Here is a 23,898-nt window from a genome sequence, read left to right as displayed (position 1 = left end):
AAATGAAAAGGTTATGCTCCCTGGCTTGGATGGTACAATATAAATCCACTAGAAATACAATATTTGCTATCTTCTTGCTTTGACTTTGAAAGTGATAGCAAGACAGAGAATCTCAGATGTAAGAGTCAATTGCTTTTGCCAACTGACATGGTGGTCATACCACACCATATAGCTTATTTAGTTTAGCTGGTGAATATAGTTATTGATCCCCATTATATTATCCAGTTATTGATTCCAATATATTTGTCCAGTACTGTCTGAGAACTATTAAAATGCATATTTAGCCAGCATTTATCAGAACCATGGGTGCTGCAGACAACTGCAAGACCAATGGAGTATCTGGGTTGAGTTCCTTTTCTTTTCTTCTGTTACTTTATGCTTTTTTTTTTTTTTTTTTTGAGTTTTGTTCAGAACATAGGAGGACAGGCAGGCATTATCTACCCTGCCTTTTCCAGACCAGTTGCCTCTCTTTGAACATTAATTTAGCCATACACAACCCAGGAATATTAAGGGATTGTTTGTAAAGATTTCACTTAAGTGGTTAGGCTAAACATGAAGCTTCTCTCAGTTGTCTGAAAATTAGTAATTATTGAAATACTGAATAGTTGAGAAGAAGTCAGATTGTTGCCATTTGTTTCATTTAAAAAGTTTCCTATTAATTCAGTCAATTGTTTCAATAGGTTGAGAAGATGCTAATTTGCATATTGAGTCTAAGGCCTTGTCTACACTAATGCTGTAAGTTGATCTAAGTTATGCTAGTTACGGTACATAAATGGGCTTAAAGTGGTGTCTACACCATGCTATGTTGACGGGAAACACTCTCCTGTCAACATAGCTTCCGCCTCTCATTGAGATGGAGTATTGAAGTCAACAGGAGAACGCTCTCCCATCGAGTTAGCGTGTCTTCACTGGACCTGCTAAATCGACGCTGCTGCATTGATGGCAGAGCTACCGATTTAGTGCAGTAGCGAAGACAAGCCCTAAGTTTCCTCTCATAACATTTTGGAAAATGTAAGTGTATTGTGATCCCTTTAGTAACAAAACTAAACAATAATCACAGTCATACTACTTCCCAGTAGGTCATGTAGACCAGCTCAATTGGTTCCAACTAGAAGTTTGACCCTGCAGTCCCTTATGTCCTGAAAACTCCCAATGGATAAGGAAGGACTGCAGGATTGGGCATTACATGCAGTAAGAAGCCAGCCATTCATGTATTAAAATACATGGACTTGAAAATTAATTGTTGTTTTAAATGTCACGGGACAGATCTGCATCTGTGTTGCTCCACTGATTGAAGCAGAGCTGCTCTAATTTAGACCAGTAAAGCTCTAGCCCAATACATGTATGTATGCAGCTTTCTGGTGATTACTTCTGTTTGAACGGAACACCAACCAAAAGGGATACTTAACCTTTAACATGGAAGGCAACAAAAGAATTTATTTTCTACAACAAAATAATGGGAGGACTTCTGAGGAGAGTAAATACAGATTGTATACATTAGCTAGCTAACTCAAGAACTTCTCTTTTACAGCTTCAGAGGAGGAGATTTTGTCCCCCCAAATGCATTTTTTTATATCAGAAATGTTTGTTTAAATATTATTTCTCCTTAGAGAAACCTACCAAAGATTTCTCATTGTCATTACGGTCCAACAAATCACTGAAAAAGTTTCTGAGAATCCATTTTCAAAGCTTATCATAATCCTGATAGAAATATCTAAAATTTTCTCCTGGCAACAATGCTTTTCTTCCTGACCACCCACAAGGTCAGAACATCTACTGGATGAGTTGCTGAATGAACTGAAAGCACAAAGGAATCTAAAATCTCAGGCAGTTAAAAGGCTCTGCAAATTTCATTTGCATGCAGATTATTACATTGTTACAGTGACTACCGTTACATTCTCCCTGATGTACACAAAGTATAAAAATGCACACTTTTTTTCCTTTGGATGTCATATTTAAATGAGCTTTCCTAATTATCCCTCCAGCACAATAACTTTGCTACATTAGTTTTTCAGAAATCACATTCCTAAACTGCAGCTCTCTGTAACTGTCACTTAACTATACTTAATTTCTTTTACCTCAATGCAACTGCTTAAAGCCAGAAAATGACATGTAAGCATTATACTTCGTATACAAATTCCTAGTGATTTGGAGAAAAGGGAAGAGGAAGAAAAATATGTATTGTAAAGATAAACCATTGTAAAGACAGCGCTAAAGAAGCAGCTTAACACTTGGGTTGGAATTCTTGCTACAGTGCATTGTTATACCTTTATTTAATTTTTTAAAATCTCTGTTTAGGTGAAGGTTAGTACTGTGGAAGTAACAAAGGACAAGCCATAACACAGGTTTGTTACTATTCATTGCAAATGCAATAGCGTCTCATGCTACTTTTATTATAACAGCTTGAAAATGCCATTTTCCTTCATTCTTTTTATATTGCACAAATAAGAGGGTTGTTTTTTTCTAAATTCCTAGTGGAAATGTTTCATACTTCAAATGCATTTAGTCCTACAGTGCTACCATTTTATTCATTTTTGTGACACCTGACACATAATAAACGATATTTTTATGAAGTGCCATATTGTCATTTTGCTGTTCAAAACACCAACTTCTCTGAAACTTCACTGTGACAGGCATGTCAGAAAACCGTGTGGTATTGTAAGAAGAAATGATAGCTGGTAGATGGCCAGACCTTTATTTTGACTGATTTTCTATTTCATCCTTAATTAGGAAAACATTATTTTTACAAAAGTGACATCTTCAGTTCACAGATAAAACTGAAAACAACAAGAAACTATTTTAATTGCCATGATAATCAAATTCTTGTGTATCATTCCAAATACATGCATAAACATTTCTTCATAAAACCACATGTGAAAGCAATTTTTCTCCTTTTCCTCCCTAACTTTGCACCGTGATGGTAGGAATCCAGTCCGATCACTGTCCTGAGCATTCTCATGGCAGAAAAGCTTGCTCCCCCTCCCGAAAACCCAATGCTTTAGTCTCTTAGATACTATGTTCTGTAACCCAGAGCTGCACCTTTCTAAATTATTTCTGCAATAAACTTTGATAAAGGAAAATGTTCTCACCTAAAATTGCAGTTGGCACAAATGGATCTGTCATACATCATAAGCAGGTCAATGCAGAAAGGTAAAAAGAGAGAGAACAGTAAATGATTGATAAATGATCCCCAATTTTCCTGCAGAAAGCCACAGTAAGCAACTAGTTATAATATGTTACAATGTATAACGCTCCTATGGCAATATATAATAAAATAATACCAATATACATTTTGATTTCTAAGGCGGGAAACTGGTGCATTGCATTATGAAGGGATGAAACAAAGATAAAAATCTGGTTACCTGGGTAATAAGAATTAGGCACTGTTGTGCTCAATGTGTTAGTTTTCATTGTAAATGAAGAGGGGGAGGATACAGCTGTAAAGAGAAGAAAATCTAGTCAGTGGCAGCAAAGAGAAATTTGGCTGTTTCAGATTGGAAATATAAGCATATGCAATTGATTTAATTTAGGGCCTGATCCTGCTCCCTTTGAAGGCAATGGCAAAACTCCCAATGATTTCAATGGGACCAGAAAGTATGTTGTGTAATTACTAGTCTGGTTTAGCTAATATGGACCAATTTTCTGAAAATAATTTTGATCAGATAAAGCAATTTGATCATTGTGAAGTTTTCCATTGATGGCTAGCATATTTTTATGTTTCAAAGGTAAGACTGAATGCAGATATTCAAATAAGCAAGTAACAATGACAGCATTTGCTTTTTACAGTAGCTCTGAGAATTAAAAGGGTTACCTAACAATACCACAAATAGAATAGCCAAATATTCTTCTACAATTCATTTTTTACTCTGCTGTACTACTAATAGTTCAGATAGGTGGGTAACATATATGAATACAGTATTGTTTCCTGAACGTTATTTCTTTTCTCTGATAGTGTTTTTCAACCAGTGATTCACATTTCAGTATTGGTATTAGTATTTAAAGATGTAAACACTGGTAATTTTATAAGGGTGTTAAATGAAACAATCTAAGCTGACTTAATTCCATAGTATGACATACAACACATGCATTACCATTAAAGGGACAGAAATAATCAGTGGGTAACAGACTGTTAATTATAAAACATCAAGGGATGTTCAGCCAAAGAGTCGTCAAAGACTTTTAAGCAAAGGTTATTGCACATGCAACCCTCGTGGCTGATGCAAGTTGTGGTGCATTACACTAGAGCTCCATCTCAGTTATTCCACTAGATGTAAGGATATTCTGGACATCCTAGTAAATTCTCAAGAAAAGATAGTTACCTTTTCCGTAACTGGTGTTCGAGATGTGTTGCTTGTGTCTATTCCACAATAGGTGTGCATGCTCGCCACGAGCACCGGTGCTGGAAGTTTTGCCCCTAGCAGTACCCATAGGGGAGCGCCCCTAGGAACCCCTGGAGTGGTGCCTCCATGGCACGGTATAAAGGGGTGCTGCACGCTCCCCCCACCCTCAGTTCCTTCTTGCCAGACAACTCCGACAGAGGGGAAGGAGGGCGGGATGTGGAATAGATATGAGCAACACACCTCGAAGAACAACAGTTATGGAAAAGGTAACTGTCTTTTCTTCTTCGAGTGCTTGTTCACGTGTATTTCACAAAAGGTGATTCCAAACTATATCTGTTGGAGGTGGGTAGGAGTTCACAAACTCTCGGGACGGAGTATGGCCCTGCCGAACCTGGTGTCCTCCCTGGTCTGGGAGACGATTGCATAATGAGAGGTGAACGTGTGAACTGAAGACCATATGGCAGCCCTATAAATGTCCTGAATGGGGACATGGGCCAAATAGGCAGCCGACGAGGCCTGCGCCCTAGTCGAGTGTGCCCTCACAATTGGTGGCGGAGGGATTCCCGCCAGGTCATAACAGGTATGGATGCACGAGGCGATCCAGTTGGAAAGCCGCTGAGTGGAGATTGGCCGACCCCTCATGCATTTGGCCGAGGCGATGAACAGCTGCGAGGACTTCCTGAATGGTTTAGTCTGCTCCAGGTAAAAAGCCAGAACCAGTCTCACATCCAACGTGTGGAGGCGGCACTCCTCACTGGACGCATGGGGTTTGGGGCAGAGGACTGGCAGAAAAATGTCCTGACCCATGTGGTAGGCGGAGACCACCTTCGGGAGGAATGAATGGTGTGGGCGGAGCTGGACCTCATCTTTATGAAACACCGTGTACGGGGGCTCGGAGGTCAGGGCCCTGAGTTCCAAGACCCGCCTAGCCGACATGATCACTACCAGGAAGGCCACCTTCCACGAAAGGTGCGACCAGGAGCACATAGCTAGCGGCTCAAATGGGGGGCCCGTGACACAGGCCAACACCAGGTTTAGGTCCCACTGTGGGACTGGGGGCCTAACATACAGGAAGAGACGATCCAATCCCTTAAGGAATCGGCCAGTTATAGCATGGGAGAATACCGTACACTGAACGAACAAGCAGTTCTGGGGACGAGCTACAGTAAAGCTGGAGCAGAGCAGTTCCGAAGCACCTTCACTGGCAGGCAAGAAGGAACTGAGGCTTGGGGGAGCGCGCAGCGCCCCTAATACCGCACCATGGAGGCGCCACTCCAGGGGTCACTAGGGGCGCTCCCCTACAGGTACTGCTAGGGGAAAAACTTCTGACATCGGTGCCCCGTGCAGCATAACCTATTGTGGAACACACATGAGCAATCACTCGAAGAAGTTCAGAGACCTAAACATTGAACAAGGTAGGATCTGAAGGACAAATGTGGAGACCAGGCAGCTACAGAGCAGAGAAATTTCAAATTCTCTTTCAGTGCTAGCTTGAGCACCATCTTTGTTCCTGAGTCTTTGGACCCTCCAGGTGCCAGGTGCTTGTCCCTTGCATAAGGTGGAGCAACCTGAAAGCTGTTCTTATTTATGCTGGCTGTCAATGTTCCGTGCAGCCGGGGATGACTGGTCCCCTTTTCTTGTGGCCACATCCCCTGTACCAGTAGTCAAGAAGCAGTGGCAAGGGTTCTTTTCTGCTGGGGGCTGGCTGAACTGGTCAGAACAAAACTGGCCTAATGCAAGGCAGGATCTCGGCCACACACTGTAATGAGAGTGGAGGATGCTCTGAACCCCTCATAGGAATGAGTCCTTACTAAAAGATCAATACAAATTGTTTACATTGCCAGCCTGGTTCCTGTGGCAGCCACATTCATTATGACAAGTTTGCGTTTAAAGTTCATCTTCAGTGAATGTAAAATGTCAGAGTTCCATTGACTTCAAGTGAGCTACAATGATTTACAAAAGATGAGGATCTGGCCTCCAGTACTTATTGTTTCCTAGACTGTAAGACGTACTTTTGCTTTTGTGACCATCTAATAGCTCCACAGAAAAAATATATCTTGGTGAATAAAGATACAGCCAAATCTTGATCCCCTTACTCTCTTGAGTAAAGTATGGGACCTGGGTGTTGGTGGTGGCCTGTGATATACAGGAGGTCAGACTAGATGATCTGGTGAGCCCTTCTGGCCTTCAAATCTATAACTAATCTCAGGGACTGCAATGGGCTGTTCCCATGAGTAATGCAACTAAGACTAGACCACAAAAAAGTGCTATTTAAAAGCAAGTGCTAAACTTTGAGCCTGATACTCACTATCGAGAGAAGCCTCATTGCATAAATCTAGTAGAAAGTGTTTGCACGATTGAGCTCTTTAAAGATAAAATCTTAAGCATATTATTGAAAAGCAGAAACAACTCTTTGTATAATGTTAATATGAGAAACAAAATTAAAACTTTGATAAATTTGCAAACTGTGCAAACATTGTGGTATGCAAAAAAAAAAACACCACCCAAAACCCCAACAAATGGCATTTTTGTTTAAGGTTTTTGCTGTGTTACTTCATGTAAACATTTTTGGTTCTCTTTTTTTTTTTTTCCTGTTCAGCAGTTGTGAAAACGACTGTTCTATTTGTAGTATGGTCCTGGCACAGTTCTTACCCCAAACAAAGGTCTGCAGGTGAGTAAAAAATTTAATGTGTGAAATTTCACTCCCCAAAATTTCATTTTCAGGATATATCACAAACACGAGACATTTGGAGAATTGCCTATCAAACTCCACACTGATTAATTTCAGTTAGCTCTTTCTCTGCACTAGCAAGTGAGAAAGCATCATCTGGCACCTGATATAATGAGACAGCTATAACACTGATAAACTGAGCTTTGGGACAACCAAAGATAATAAGTGATGACATTTAAAAAAATAAATTTTGCCTAAAATGGGGTGGTGGTGGTGAAGGATGTGGGGGCAGCATAAAGGATATAAAACTTTCAGCACAATAAACAGATGGGGAAATGCAAATCCACACCTGCTGCAGAATGTCTCTGCTGTTCATGTGGAAGAAAAGGAAAGACAGAAAAGCTCAATTATCCTTATTATTTTTAAAGAAGCCTATTCTTGATGTCTGACAGTCCTGCTCATTAGAATACATGCTGTGATGTGTTGCACAGTGGGAGATACTGGATCCCATGGATTTTCCACAAATGAATAACCTGTCCACTGAATTGATTGGGTAATGAGAAGTATTTTAAGAGCCATTTCCACCCTCCTTCCCCCTTCAGAAATAAAAGAGACTGCTGCATCCCCGAGCATTTTGAACTTACATCTTCCATTTAGATTGTGCGTGTCCATGAAAGAGAAAGCTTCGTCACAGTTGGTGCCTTGCTCAGTGTAGCTTTTATCCATTGAATTCACCATCACTGTCATTTCCTGCCGGGTACTACTCAATGTCTCTTTCCGCTTTTTAGCCAGTTTTCTTAAGAAATGAACATTGGGAGGGAAAAATAAAACTTGGTAAGCACACATAGAATAGCTGTTTTTTTAATAGTTTGTAACTATTTTATGGAATAACATTTTACAATCATTAGTGTTATTTCAGACAATTTTAATCAACTTAACACTTATTAAATATCATCTGTTAATCAAGGGCCAGCTTCTGATACTCTTACATGTGTAGAAGAGCACCTGGTTCCAGGGAAATGCTGCAGGTCTTTTTTTTTTTTTCTTTCTTTCTTTGTAGAAAAACCCTTAGTGACCAAGATCTTGAAAGCAACTGGATCTGGGGGCAAAAGATAGTCTTGATCTCAGATTGATACAACTGGTGGGGTACTTTTATAATTGGACTGTGTATAGCCAGGGCCGGCTCCAGGCACCAGCTGAGCAAGCTGGTGCTTGGGGCGGCAGCTTGTAGGAGGCGGCATTCCGCCCAATCCTAGGGCGGCACGGCCGCTTTTTCTTTTCTTTTCTTTTTTTGTTTTGTTTTGTTGTTGTTCCGCTCTGGCCGCCCTGTAGGGGGCGGCGGCGTGGAGGACAGCAAGCCCGGCAGCAAGCCCGGCAGGGCAGTCCGCGTCCTTTCTTCCCAGCCGACCGGAGCAGCGCGGAGCCCTCCCGGCAAGCGGAAGGCGGCCCCGGCAGCGCCCCGCTGAAGCCCTGGCCGCCCCCCTTCTCTCTCTCCCCCCTATCTCTCCCTCCCCCTGCTAGCCGGGGCACATCTGCAGCACAGGGAGTCCCCCTGCACCCTGGCTCTGGCCGCAGGTTTGTTTTTTTTTCCTTTGCCATTCTGGCTGTCCCGTTTTTTTGTTTTTTTTTGCTTGGGGTGGCCAAAAAGCCAGAGCTGGCTCTGTGTATAGCAGTGATACTCAGACCTCAATGGTTCAGGAGCCAAATTAGTGATCAACATTACTTCAAAGAGCCACAGTCGTGTGAATTCATTGTTTCATTTACTATAGTACTATATATTCATATTTAAACTGTATGACAGGGGAAATATTTACTTTTTATTATATATATAGATATATATATTATATTATATAATATTTTAAAAAAACTAAATATTTATAAATATATATATTTATAAATTCTCACAGCAAAATGACTGAGTATTACTATTTTATCAATTACAATTGGTTAATAATACAAGAAAAAGCATCCTGATTGGTTAATAATTAAAGCACACGGTGTTTTAATATCATGTGCTGCAAAGCGTCGCAGGAGACACATTACAGAGCCATTTGCAGCTCCTGAGCCTCAGTCTGTATTATCACCAGTGTACAGTATATATTTTTAAATAAGTGATAAATATATACCATTGATTTAGATCATATACCCTGGGCCTGAGTCTACTCTCACATATGCTGGTTTTCACAACTGAGTGACATTTCAAAGTGACGTAGGCTATAAGAACCCAAATCTGCCACTGTTAGTCATATTGATTACAATGGCACTACTCCTGGAGTAAGGTGCTATTCAACGTGAGTAAGGGCAGCGGAATCTTGACATAGATTCTAATACCCTTACTCCATGAGTGGTCCCCTGAAAGCCAATGGAACTGTTTGTGGAGTAAGATGCTATTTAGCATGAGAAAGTGTCTGAAATTGGCCCTTAATAATAGATCATACTAAAATGTGTGGGTTATTTGGAAGAATAAATGGCAGAGCTTATTTATATGGTTTATGTTATTTGTTAGTTAAACAATTTTAATTGCTTTAAAGTTATAAAATAAATTGGCAAATTAAGGGCCTGGTTTGCCACCCTTACTCTAGGAAGTACCTCAAACAGTCCCTTTCAAATCAGTAGAGTTAATCACCGAGTAAGGTACTACTCAGTCTTAGTAAAGGAATAAGAATCTGGTCCTAAATAATTAATCAAATGTCACAGAATATATACTCCACACAAATATGTGTTTGCATTAAAATTCAGAAACAAAACACTGTTTAAACATGAGTTATAGATCCCAGCTGCTCTCCATCAAACCATAACAAATTAGGAAATACAAAGTTAAGGATTAAACTTCAAGTTTGGAATAGGATTTGACAAATCATATTTTTTATTGTCTTTATAAAACCATACCCCCTGTAGGGAGCCGGGATGGCCTCCCTCTGAACCAGAGGGTAAAGAGCCACTCTCTCAGTCTGAGTGGGCGGAGCCAGGCCAAACTTACTTCAGCCCCTGAAAGGGGAGGGGTGAAATAGGAAGTACAAAAGGCAGGGCCCTTAGCCCAGTCAGGGCAGCACCAGGGAGGGAGACAGACACAGGCTGTTCTCTGTTCCCTGTAGACCCTGCTGCCCAACCAGGGGATGCCCTGGACCAGGGGAAACCTGACCCAGAAGAAGGACTTGGGCTACCAGGACTGCCGGCAGCAGAGTACCCCGAGGAACTGGAGGAGCCGAGCAGTGACCCGAGCCCAAGTGAGCCCAATGCTGATGGTGAGCTGGAGCTACCGGCGGCTGAATACCCCAATGAGTTGGAGGAACCAGAGAGACCCACTTGAGAGACTAGGTAGGAAGTAGCCCAGGGGCAAAACTGGACAGTGGGTTGAGTTAGTGTTTGATCAGTGTGTTGTGGACGGATCCCCGCTGACCCAGTGGCAGGACCCTCTCCCCCCACCACTGTCAGGGCCCTGGCCTGGAACGCACTGGAGTTGGGTGGGCCTGCATTCCACTACCCCTGCCACCTCACCTCGGGGCGCATCCCTGACTCTTGTCGACGCTCCCCTGCCTGAGGGGCACATAATGGACTCTTGCTGGCGCTCCCCTGCCTGAGGGGCACATAATGGACTCTTGCTGGCGCTCCCCTGCCTGAGGGGCATGTCACGGACTCTTGCCGACGCTCCCCTGCCTGAGGGGCACGTCACGGACTCTTGCCGACGCTCCCCTGCCTGAGGGGCACGTCACGGACTCTTGCCGGTGCTCCCCTGTCTGAGGGGCATGCCACGGATTCTGGCTGATACTCCTGTGTCACACCAACTGCGACGGCACACCTCCCTTCACTAATTCCTCATTGATGGAGAGGTGTGACCAAGGCCTTTCGGCGAGGCAGTACCTCCCCACTGTCCCCAGCGGCTCTGCGGACCAACTGAGACCTTGCTACACACCCATCCTTATCTCTACCAAAATACAAATTGAAATAACTGAAGGTACTTATTAAAATTATAAGATTTAAATTAAGACTTTGCATAAAAATTAACTTTGTATCTATCCTTCCCAACAAAAGCTTTCTATAAGCTCTGCCAAGTATTCCAGGTATGAAGAAATATCGTTATACTTTAACTTTCTATAACCAAACCTAGTTCCCTTTGGGTTGTTCACACCTCCTCATGTTTAGGGTGGTTCTTGCCAGTGCCCTTTTTGATATGGTTTAGAAAGCGGACTGCAATCCCATTTATAAGTTAAAACAGTTCTAAGTGTAAAAACAACCATGTTAACAATATGTTAATCACTAACCATAATTGTTCCAAGCATGCTTATTATTAGATATCCCCCCCCCCCCCCCCAAATATATTACATTTTTTGGTTGGAATTTACATGGGAGTGTGATTTGTAAAGATAATAATCATAGAATCATAGAATATCAGGGTTGGAAGGGACCTCAGGAGGTCATCTAGTCCAACCCCCTGCTCAAAGCAGGACCAAATTCCCAACTAAATCATCCCAGCCAGGGCTTTGTCAAGCCGGGCCTTAAAAACCTCCAAGGAAGGAGATTCCACCACCTCCCTAGGTAACGCATTCCAGTGCTTCACCACCCTCCTAGTGAAATAGTGGTTCCTAATATCCAACCTAGACCTCCCCCACTGCAACTTGAGACCATTGCTCCTTGTTCTGTCATCTGCCACCACTGAGAACAGCCGAGCTCCATCCTCTTTGGAACCCCCCTTCAGGTAGTTGAAAGCAGCTATCAAATCCCCCCTCATTCTTCTCTTCTGGAGACTAAACAATCCCAGTTCCCTCAGCCTCTCCTCATAAGTCATGTGCTCCAGACCCCTAATCATTTTTGTTGCCCTCCGCTGGCCTCTTTCCAAATTTTCCATATGAGTTGTCATACCCTATTCTAAACTTGTAGTTGAAATTTACTCCTTTACGATCTATTTCCTAATTATTTTATGGGTTGATAAAGAGCAACCATAACTCATGTTAAAATGAAGTTTTCATTTCTGAATTTTAATTTAATGTTGGCTTATCTAGAAATTCCTTTATGAATAACATTAGAGTATCTTATAAACACAACAGCAGGAAACTGACGAATATCCCTGCATTTCCTACCTCACTCCCCATTTCATAAGAAAAGAACAATATTTTCCTTACAATCTATAATCTATTTATTTTGGGATATTTATTTCCTAATACATTAATAACTGAATAGAAGTCCTTAGATCACCCATGAAAATGGCATCTATTTTATCATTTGCCAATTTCTTCCTTATAAAGAATGTTGATTTATAAACACAATGGTATGAAATTGCAGTTTATAAAAGTACCCACATTTCAAAATAATACACACTGGAGATGATGGTGAAACACTTTGATCCCAAATCTATTTTCTGACCTGTTTTTAAACAGTATTTCACAGGAAAAGAGTCACATATATAACAGATACATAGAAAATTAGACCTACTTCAAAACTATAATCTCTATTTTTTCAAGTTTTATTTATTCCCTAAAGATTTAGAAAATATTAAGAAATCATTACCCTGAGAAACTGAAAATCCTGATTAACCCTAACTATGGTCTGGTGACTTCTCCACCATAATAAATGGACTACTACTGAAAAGGTTTCAAATTTTTTTCAAGGATGCAGCAGGGTAGGCAGGGCAGTGGTTGTCTCTCCTTCTGCATATCCTCTCTAGCCCCAAACTACTAGTGCATAGACCTCCTTCCTGGCCACAGTGCACTCTCCAAGTATCCAGGCTGGGACCTGAATCTACAACCTAGATGGTAACAATGAGGATTTCTAAATTTGACCTCTGCAGTTTCATTCATGAGCCATATTTCTCTTTATTTCTGTGTCACTCAGACCACTGGGAAATACTCCTGTCCAAGAACACACCACACCAGGTCTCCAGAGAGAGAGTTCCCTGTCTCTCTACTTCTACACAGGCCCTGAAATATGCACATGATTTTGGTCTAGAAGATAGAGTGAGGGAACTCCAGTACTAGTCTACCAATTATCGATATAATTATCTATCTTTTTAGATAATCTCAGTCATCTTCCTTTCCCCATAACCAGAGTAATGAGCATTATCCATCTCCACAAAGCCCTTAACTGCTCCCAAGCTCAGCACTTATATTTAGATTTCTTGTATGGTGGTGAGTAACTGCTGGGCCACAAGACTTTCTCAGCTTTTAAAAAAGTTTCCCAGAGAAGTCATGCAATATGACTGTCCTAGACTGCATTCCAGGGATATGGATCGATATCTGCGAACTGACAGTCACAGCATTGACTCTGGTTACTCAACAGCATTATAAAAAGAGATCTGATTGATAGTGTACATCACAATCATCTGCCATTATAAGAGAGTCCTTTATTTTAGACTGAAATTTGCATCCTTCCCCAAGAAAGCTAAAGTTCTCACTTGTATTATTGTTTTGACAGTACAACTTGACATCCTACAACGCAGAATTTTCCTTGAGAATGAATCCAAGACATTATTATCTTCTTGCACTAATATTTTTTCAGTCCTTCGTTTTAAGTTTTTGTTCCACATTTAGGCTATGACAGATTGAGAGGTACTGTACAGTTGTTACTATCATAAAAACATTCTGAATCTAATGCTGGAATACAGGTCTTGTGGGAAAACATCAAAGCTGAAACAACTATTTCAAAAATTTGATATATAACAGTTAGACTTTTGTAATGTGAGCAAAAAAAATCCCCTGGACTCAAGCAAATAAACTTAAGCTGAACATCAAATTTTTACACTCGGGTACTCTGGATATTGCCTAATGCTTTAATCTCTGCAGATCCCATATTTGCATGGAGCCACATGAATCTCAGGAGCCTCTAACTACACAAGATGTAAGAAAGACACAAACCCCTGATGGTTCATATAACCATTCACCCCTCACTCTCTTAGATCTAGAGTAAATGTGGAGACAAAGGAGATAGAATGTTTGACGAACTCCTCTACAGCAAAGTAACCTCATGCCTAGTCTCTAAAGATTCCCCTCTTTCTTCAGAGAAGAGCAGAGAATGCAATAAACAAGGGAGGCAAGTAACACAGAAGCAAATTTCCACTCTAATTATCCAGGAAGCAAATTCAGCAATATTACACAAGGAAAGCAAAAATTACAAACAGACTCCATAAGCAGCGTCACTATCAATACAAGAGGAAATGACAAACATTACACAAGGCAGAGGCAATGCGTTAGAGTTGATAGTGGGGAAGCAGGTATTTTGAACCCACTCCCTGCAACAAAAGAAATAAAAATATAAACCCCGGCACAAATTGGGCAGGGAGAAAGGGGGACATCACCCTGTGTGGAAACCCCCCCATGTGTCACCTCTGAGTCACAATTTTTACAGGAGACGGGCCTTCTCTTCAGCACATAGCTTCAAGAGTCAGAAACTATTGCAAAGTCAAGAGTCTTTGATGTCAATACTTCACAAAAATATGATTTTTAAATCAAAGTGAGAAGAGGTCACGTACCATAGTATAAATGCCAATAGAGAGATGATATGTGGGGAATGGTACATGAAAGGACTAAGTTTCTTTTTCTGTTGTTTTTTTCTACGTGATCCTACAGTTCCTGGACATATGTAGCTCCTACTGAAGTCAAGAGAGGTTTACTTCTAAGGAGGAGATGATGACAGCTGGTTAGGACATTTAGGTGGACCCCACCTGGCAGGATTCTGTAAGATACGCAACTAGTCTTTGTAATGAGTTGAGGACTAATAAGACAAGAATGTAGGGAAGGAGTGCCATGAAATTCTCTGAAAATAGGTGGTTTGTCAAGACAAATATTTCTTCAGACTCATATTTATGTTTTAGGGCTCACCTTGTTTTTATACGAGGTGAAAAGAAGTCACAAATACAAAATTTCACACCAAAATCTGTATCTTTAGAGCACAAATAAAAGCAAACCTCCCCAAACAAAAAAATTCCACAAAGCAAAACCCAAAAATTTCAAACACTTCTCTGCCACACTAATCTTGCATACTATATGGAAATTTCCTCTTTCGTGATTTAAAGACACATCATCTCTGGAGAAAGTTTTCTAACAGGACTCAATCCAGCCAGGTGTTGAATACGCTAGCTCTGATCCAGCAAAGTACATACACATGTGGATAAATTGAATTAAATGAGATATTTGATTATTTTATGTTATACAAAAAATTCCAGAGATCTGGGCCAGTGCAAGACTTGTGCAAAGGACATTGGACCAAATTAATTCCTGGAGCCTGATACAAGCCTCTAAGTTAAATGGAAAGATTCCTATTCACTTCAATGGGAGCTTAAATATGTGCAACTACATAGAAGCCATTGGAATTGCATTTCATTGCACCAGCATTGATCTTGGCTTACTATTTTAGAATCCTGTGTGTCACTACAAAAATATTATTTTATACATTATTCCAAAGAATGTTTTTTTAAAAACATTTTTCAGACTCCATTTATAAATGCAATTTTAAAAGCAACCTGCTCAAATGTTTTAAAACAGGGGTTCTCAAACTGGGGGTCGTCCCCTCGAGGGGTCACGAGGTTATTTCATGGGGGGTCATGAGCTGTCAACCTTCACCCCAAACCCTGCTTATCGCCAGCATTTATAATGGTGTTAAATATATAAAAAAGTGTGTTTAATTTATTAGGGGGGTTGCACTCAGAGACTTGCTGTGAAAGGGGTCACCAGTAAAAAAGTTTGAGACCCACTGTTTTAAAACAACTACATATGGAATAATAATTCCATCTGAAGAATTCCTTATCATCCTATTGTTATTTAAATGGGGCACACCCTGAATGTATGAACAGCTGCAAACAGTTTCCCAGTCTACATTTATTAGATTGCTGCTTATTTTAAGAGGCTCCTTCCAGAAAGCAAAACTTTGGAACCTGGGCACCTAACTTAATTTACCCCCAAATGGTGAAGGTTTTTAAGCATTACACAATAGAAACAATATCTCCCATCATAAGTAATAAATATTTTTGTTCAGCTTTATATTTCTCAGCGAAACAATAAAATTCCAGATAGACTCTTTTATAGACAGAGACAGAAATATGAAGCAGGTGAAATCAAGTGAGGTGGAAAAATTGGAATAATTTGACATTAATGATAGTGAAGCTCTGCTCATAACAAACTTATGTTGTTCAATTCCACATTTATATGCTATATATTGAAATGGAATATGCTCAGAAATGTCATTTCACACTGACATTAAACTGTGTACTGTCAACACTCTATCAGACAGCAAATAAAGAGAGTTAGGAGAAACATTTTTTTAAAGGCACAATATTTTGCAGCAAGACCTGGTGATTAGGTTTGCAAAGTGCTTTACTAGTTCTCCCACCCTCAAGGGAACAATGTTTCTACAGAACAGCCACAGGGAGAGGAGTAGTAAAGAAAAATTAAACAAAGATAAGCAGAAGTCTGTCTTAGAATTGTCCCTGACTTAGGATCTCCTTTGTAATCTTGTACTAGATCATTTAAGCAACCTTGCTCCTATGAAGTCCAGCACACATAATATATACACATTATAACAAAGCAAAGTTGCAACAGCATGGTGTACAGTAGTACGGATCATAAGAGATTGACAGTGACCAGGTCTTTGCCTGACATCAGCGATGTGGTAGATTATTATATATTTTTGATGCCTTGTCCCCTCTTTCATTATCAATTTCCTGCTTCACAGCAAGTGCTAACATTGCTCATTTCATTTCTGCCATGCTATCTCTCTGATAAAAATTGCCATGCCACTGCTATAATTTTGAAATACAGTATTTCTGCAGCCGTAGTGTTTCAAGAATACTACCACCTTCATTTTTTGTTCCCCTATGCCACGCTGACAAAGAAATATATTCATTCACATCAGAACAAGAACTGACAGGCCAAAAGAAAGTGTGTGTGCATGAGGATTATACTTAAATTATGAAGCAGCAAGAATATGTTAATTTCCAATGTGCAAAAAGAGTACTGACTTGTTTAAAGTTCTTGAGTCAATGGACTTACCCTGGATTTACACCACCATAACCGAGGACAGAATTTGGCCCTCTATTTTGACCACTTCATGCCTTTTTACACATCACCTATCAGATTTTTAGCTATCTTTTCTACACTTTGCCTGTACTGAATGAACAGGCTATGTTAATGCTAGATAAGGTCTCAGAAACTTAGTAAGAAAAAGGAATAAAGTGTTGTAATAAATAAATAAAATTGTAATTTTATTTGGCACGCATGTGCAAAATAATATATGACTTAAGAAAATGTAACGAGAGAACAATGGGGACAGGAAGAAGAGAAAGAAAATAAGGGGGGTGGTAGGTGGAAACACCGGAAGGGAAGACACAGGTGCTGGAACTAAGCGTGCTGCCCCATCCCCTGGCTTCAAGTAGTAATAACCACCCAAATACATGGTTTCCATCTTCAGCACCCCCACTATAAAAGTTGTTCCAACATCACGGGGGGAAGACAACCATGGGAAAAAAGAAAGGAAGTGGCATAACTGCAACAGTAAACAACCCACAGATGGGCCTTGCCTCTATTTCTTGTCCTGGTCCCACTAAATTCTGAGATCCTTGTACTCACAACAATCTTGAGATTGATTTATAATGACATCATTAAAAATTCGGCTGTTTTCTTCCAAATCCCAGATCTCTGCCTTGCACAAACACCCATGGCATCTGATCTCATCTGAATTTGCCTAAAGAAGTTATAGGATTAGGCCCACACTGACCTTACTGCTTTGACAGCTCTTCTTTCATTGCTAATGCAGTGTCTGTCCGAGTGGGAACACTGGTGGACTGTCTCAAAGAGAGTGGGCAAACTGGTGATAGTGGTGCACTGGAGTGGTACATCAGCCTTTACTTGAAATGAGTTCAACTGCTAACTTAGGTAACCGTGAAAATGAATGTCGTGGTCACATCTTAGTCTTTGTCCACATACAAAGACCACTATACATTTTAGCTTGATTGACAGGCTACTCATGAAAGATCCTGGGTTAAAAGGGCAGGGATTTTGAAGAAAAGGCTTGTGAAACATTTGCAAAGCCACATGTGAATCATAGATTATTAGGGTTGGAAGGGACCTCAAGAGGTCATCTAGTCCAACTCCCTGCTCAAAGCAGGGCCAATCCCCAACTAAATCCCCAAATGGCCCCCCCAAGGATTGAACTCACAACCCTGGGTTTAGCAGGCCAATGCTTGAACCACTAAGCTATCTCTCCCCTCTGTCTGGACAGATCCTGCCTGTACTGTTTCTGGTTCGAGACACTGCTCATAGCCCTTAGTGAAATTTACCCATAAACTCAGAAATGGGAAAACTGCACAAAGTACATAATGACAAGTGACAAATTTTAGTTTTCAGCATTGCCCACAACTGATTGCATGATTTTGGTCACAATGAAAAACAATTCAAGCTGCAATATTTACTTTTTTATTGAAATGAACCAGTTGGAAAAAACAAAAAAATATGATCAGGTAGGAGCTGTTTGAATGGAATACAAAAAAATTAATGGAAACGTTAAAAGTTAAGTTAAAAGCTAGAGCACTAGTTATTTTACTGCCACTCATCTCTTATTGGCAGCTACACCTGAAGGAGGACAGGAGACACTGGATGTGGTCTAATTAGGCTGCAACTTTATTCCTAAATGTATGTGAGTAACTGACAGATAAAACTGCACAGTGCAGGTAATTCCATAATCATTCACATAAACCTGGAGGGCGCGGGGCGGGGACTGCTGTCAGCCCTCCCCCTTTACCCATCCTGGTTCCCAGCAAACCTTGCCACCCCACCCTTGAATGCTTTGGGTGGGGGTGGGAGGCACTATAGGGAGGGGGAGAGTTGACTTCCTGACGTACCAGTCATAGGAGCCCCAAACCTCCCCCACTTCCACTCCTTTAAATCATACTTTGTTTAAATCTTTTACCAATCCATTTTTTTAAATCACCATATCCCTTCCCTACAGAATGTCTGCACTGGACATCTGCCCCAAGCTTGCATAATGAGTTGTGACATCATAGTCTAACCCCTGTCTCATTTTTGCCTCAACTAAACTACTGTGGAGAAAGCAACCCCCGCCCCCACCTTGGCCAATTTGGTGGGGAGACAAAAAATTCCTTGGGTGTGGGTACACTGCAAGAAGGACAGGAGACGTGTTATGGGTTTTAATCAGGCTGAAACTTTATTATACAGATGTCTAGGACTACCCGGCAGATAAAGTATACAGTGCAGGCAAATCCATGCTTATTCAAATCAATTTTCTGGGGCTTCCACCAGCCCCCTTTGTTTCCATCTAGGTCCCCCAGCCGACCCATGGCTTGGACCTTACCATCCACCACCCTCGTAAGAGGGTTAAGGAGGGCTATGAGAACAGGGGGTGGGGTGGTGGGGTGGGTGGAGTTGGCTCCCTGCCGTACCAATCAGAGGAGTCCCCAACCCCCTTCCCCATTCTGTTCCTTTATCCAGTACCAGGCTATTTATCTGGTCATGGGCTGCCCTCCCTGTGGAGTACCTGCACTGAACATCTGCCCAACCTTACAAAATAAGTTGCGACATATGGCCTACCACCTTTTCTTCTCACCAGAAAAGGTTCTCCCTCACACCCGCTGTGGGGAAGGTGAAAAAACCACACTCCACCAAAGCCAATTCTGGTGGTGCGGGAAAAATTCCTTCCCAGCCCCCCTTTAAAAGGAGTGACTAGTGTAATGTGCACAGCATGTCCTAACCCAGCCTGCCATTCGCCTCCACTAGGGGAGGGAGGGTGGGTGCTGGCTTCCTTGCTGCGTGGAACAGAGACTTGCCCCACCCAGGTTTCATACCATTATGCACATTCCTGGGGTGCGTGGGGAGGTGAGTCATTGCTGAAAAGCTGACCACTGAGCACCGTTTTTTTTTGTTTTTTTTTAACAGCCGTTTCTGACCTCCTTCTTCCCCCCACCCCTCAAAGCAGAGCTGCCCTTCCTGGGTAAGCCCAGACAAACTCTGCACCACCTTAGTTGTGGTGCAGTCATTCCCAGCCCCTGAGAAAGGAGCAGCTAGTGTAATGCCCACAGCGCATCATGACAAAACCTGGTATTTAAACTACTTCCTTGGGAGGGAGGTTGGGTGCTGCTCCACCTGGTCCAAGTAAAAGAAGGCTTTTGCTGTACCTGTGTGGACATTCATCGCCCCCTCTCACTTCTGGTCACTTGGGGTTCCCAGCATGAAGCTGCTGCACCAAATCACTCTCTGGCTCTCTAGTCCTTAAAGGGGAGCACCCCTTTTCTGATCAGCCACATAACGGCCCCACCACTGAAAGTGCAGTGAGGTCACTATTCCAAGACTAACCTAATAAGTAAAATATTTAACTTCGTCAGCAGGCCTCATTAAACTCCAAAAGAGTGCAGTGAAAATCCATAGCTAGAATGCATTTCAATACTTTATTTTGAGCAGCAGCACATGCAGAATTCTGTGCAGGATTGGGGCCATAGTTATCATTTAGAACATGGCAGAGACCAAAGTTTGCTAAGCATTTTCCAATCACAAAAGACACAGCCCTTACTTTGGCAGGTATACAATGTAAACAGGAGAGAGAGAGAGAGAGAGAGAGAACGAACGAACGAACACTAGGGAAACACATACAAATGAAATTTTAGAGATAATGTTAGAAACATGCCTTGTTTAGTTATTTATTTTATTGCCATCTATATCCCACCTATTACAACCACCCTATGAGCTTAGAGAGTAGAGTTGGTTGAAATATTCTGAATTCACAGTTTTGTGTGGGAAAATACAGTTTCATTGAAACCAAAATGTTTTGCATGAACATGTCAATTTTGATGTAATTTTCAATGAGAATATTTAAAAATAATTTCTCATTTTGTTTCAATACTGTTGGAACATTTCATTCTGATAACATCAAAATGTGTTGGTTTGCCTTTATAGTTTAATATAATTGAGTTCTGACCTTTATATTACATTCGCTGATAAGTTTTAATATTATATTTAATATTTTAGATGTTTTAACATTTTCAAAACAAAAATTGGACATTATCAATATGAAATATTTTTTATGTTTCTGAATATTTTTTTTCAGAATTTCTGTTGTGTGGAAAACGTTTACTATTTGTCCCAATTTGGGACTATTTCTTTTCTGAAATGTTGGACTTTCCCCCAGGAAGGAAAATATATAGACCAACTCTATGAAAGAGCAATAAACCAAATATTGCATTTAAACCTGTGTCTCCCTTTTGTTAACAAGCATGCCATTCTATTCATATATAGTCAATGAGCATGCTTTATTTCTATTTGTATGCACACACATGTACACAATATTGGTTTAAAAGATACTCAGTAAAAGAAAATTCATAGGGAAATGAGTTGTACATATCATATCAAGATAGCAAAAGATTTATTCCACATACTATGTAAAGTGCAGGGTGATTTTTAGAGACTGTGTGCATGACTTTTTAAAAAATTATTAGAAAACCATTTTAAAACTTTTTTTTAAAATTCACATTTGACATTGCAAGAGTTCCCCCCCCCCCCCTTTTGGTACTATCATTTGACCTCAATAAAGGGTGAATAAACAGAAAATATCTAGTCCTACACAGGGGGTAGTGGTGTGATATATATTGCCAGACAACAAAACATGAAAGTTTTTCACACAAATACATTTATGACAGGTTTTGAAATTCTCTTCCTGGAACTAATGATCATTTGAGAAAAAAACTGATTAATGATGAAAGAAGCTACCTTCTTATTCTGTAGCTGTCAACTGTGAGCATAGCCTCAAACTCCTAGGGGTGGTGTACACTGTAGGTGCCCAGCTTTCCGTTCCTTTTGCAAAGCTAGATAGAAGGCATTTTAAACCAATGCAAATATGTTCTGCGATAATGTTCTGCCCTCCATTACACCACATTTGTGGAGGTGATAACTTTGTAACAAACTGGAGAGCTCATGTGATAAATTCATTTATCATGCACCTTGGCTGCTTCATTGCATTCTGCCCATTAGCCCATCTCTTTGCGATTCACTCTAACAGTCCAAACTCCTGAGCATCAAAAAGTTGCCTTTTTAAAATAAATCAGTTTATCACAGACATGTTTCCTTCTCCTTCCCATAAGTGTGAAATCCCTAATCCCACGATTTATTGCTGCCTGATGCCTAGGTTGGGCAAGATTCAATCCTACTGTAGTGACAGGTTTTCTCCACATTAAAATCTCATAGGTTTAGGACTTGTCTACATGAACAATTAGAATGAGGCAAATTGAGGTGTGAATCTACCCCACACTGGCCTGATCTGTGTGTGTGCACTCCAGTGATGTGCATTAACAGTTCATTAGAGCACTCTGATCTAGAGCTCTTTGAAACGGGACTTGATGAAAGCACATTAGTGGGCTGCAACAGAGGGTCCGGTGGCACCTTTAAGACTAACAGAAGTATTGGGAGCATAAGCTTTCGTGGGTAAGAACCTCACTTCTTCAGATGCAAGAGTCCATTAGTGGACTGTTAATGCACACCAGGAAGGTGCACACAAACAGACCACAGCAGGCTAGAGTAGGCTAGATTCACCCAGCTTGCAGCGAACTAACGTAGACAAGCCCTATAAGTCAAATATCTTGCAGGGCTCGAAATGGGATCTTTATACTATTGGAGAGGGAGATTCCCAGCTTCCCAATGAGCCTCAATACTTGCTTCTAAGCCTTGAAGGGGTACAAATTATTAGAGTTTAACACTGACATTTTTAAATGCAAAAAGCTATTTTCATTTCTTTTAGAGATTTCTGGCATTCCCCCAAACCCTATGCTGTGGTACTGATAATAACGATGGCATCTGGTTTTACAGGTGCAGGGATATAAAATATAGTCAAAATAAAATGTTTTAAAGTGCTCTAAAATATTTCTAAAAGATTTCCTGTGTCACTTACAAAATATGTGTTGATGTGATAACCTGCATGACTTACTCATGGCTTTGTCACTCATGATGAATAATATGGCTATCACAATCTTACACTCATAATACTTTATATAATGTCACCCCATCTTTATCATGCACCTTTCACTGCCTGTCCTCCTTAATCCATCCCCTACCCTCCCCAGGCCATTTTCTAACATTCCAAGCCCCTCAAGCAGCTTCAATCCATTCAGAGTTTTTCTTTTCAAAACCAACCTGCCACCGAATTGCATCCTCCTCCTCCTCCATAAATAGAGAATATCCACTCCCCCCTCCACTTTGCCCCCAAATTCATACTGACCCAAAGCCCAGAATGGACAATATTCAGGCATGTACTAGTGATAGGTTTAAGATCTGATATCTTGTGACAATCAGCGTCAGAAATGGTGGGCTAGATTCCCTCTTATGCCCAAGTTTCACTTGTGCAGGAAAAGGGAGGTGGGATGGAGTGATACGGAGCTGGTTATGATTCCCTGATCCAGAGGGCAGGTCTGCACTATGCTTGGCCTTGGCCTTGAGGATGTTTACAGTAACTGTTGGGCTGCTCTAAAATACATCACTGGCTTGGGGTGCGTAACAGAGGATTAGTATTGCAGAGATCAGCTCGCAAACTACCACCCCTCGAAGCTCACTATGCCATATGTAGTGTAGAAGCTGGCTGCAGCAGCTTTATGTCAAGATGTATTGATTATAATCTTTCTACCTCTCTGATTGTGGGCAAATACTAAGATCATTGGCTTTCCAGGCAGAAGAAAGCAAGGAATAGTACCAAGAAAACTTCCTAAAACTTTTCTAAAATAGATTTTCTTTAAAGTCAGTGGTGTATACAGAACACATGGTGATGTGGTACAAAAATGTTCACTTGTTTATGATAAGACATGAGTGAGATAATCAGGTTTTGCCATTCATAAGTAATGTGGATAACCCAAACTCCTGGCAAGAAAATCTTTATACAGTATCATGCTGGTCTACTGATCTCTCTCTCTCA

At 40.9% G+C, this 23,898-nt stretch overlaps 1 protein-coding gene across 1 annotated transcript in view; it reads right to left on the bottom strand.

Moving 5' to 3' along the window:
* Positions 1 to 23,898, bottom strand: part of PTPRM (protein tyrosine phosphatase receptor type M) — a 712,503-nt gene that overhangs the window by 127,119 nt on the left and 561,486 nt on the right. The window contains exons 17-19 of the mRNA XM_065399529.1: positions 7,656 to 7,807; positions 3,363 to 3,437; positions 3,090 to 3,116 (exon numbers count right to left, since the gene is read on the bottom strand). Coding sequence (XP_065255601.1) covers positions 3,090 to 3,116; positions 3,363 to 3,437; positions 7,656 to 7,807 — 254 coding nt within the window. The remainder of the gene's footprint in view (positions 1 to 3,089; positions 3,117 to 3,362; positions 3,438 to 7,655; positions 7,808 to 23,898) is intronic.

This window comes from Emys orbicularis, chromosome 2 (assembly GCF_028017835.1).
Source record: "Emys orbicularis isolate rEmyOrb1 chromosome 2, rEmyOrb1.hap1, whole genome shotgun sequence".
NCBI classification, from domain to species: Eukaryota; Metazoa; Chordata; order Testudines; family Emydidae; genus Emys; species Emys orbicularis.
Note: the sequence above shows the minus strand (reverse complement) of the source record. Positions and strands in the feature narration are given on the sequence as shown.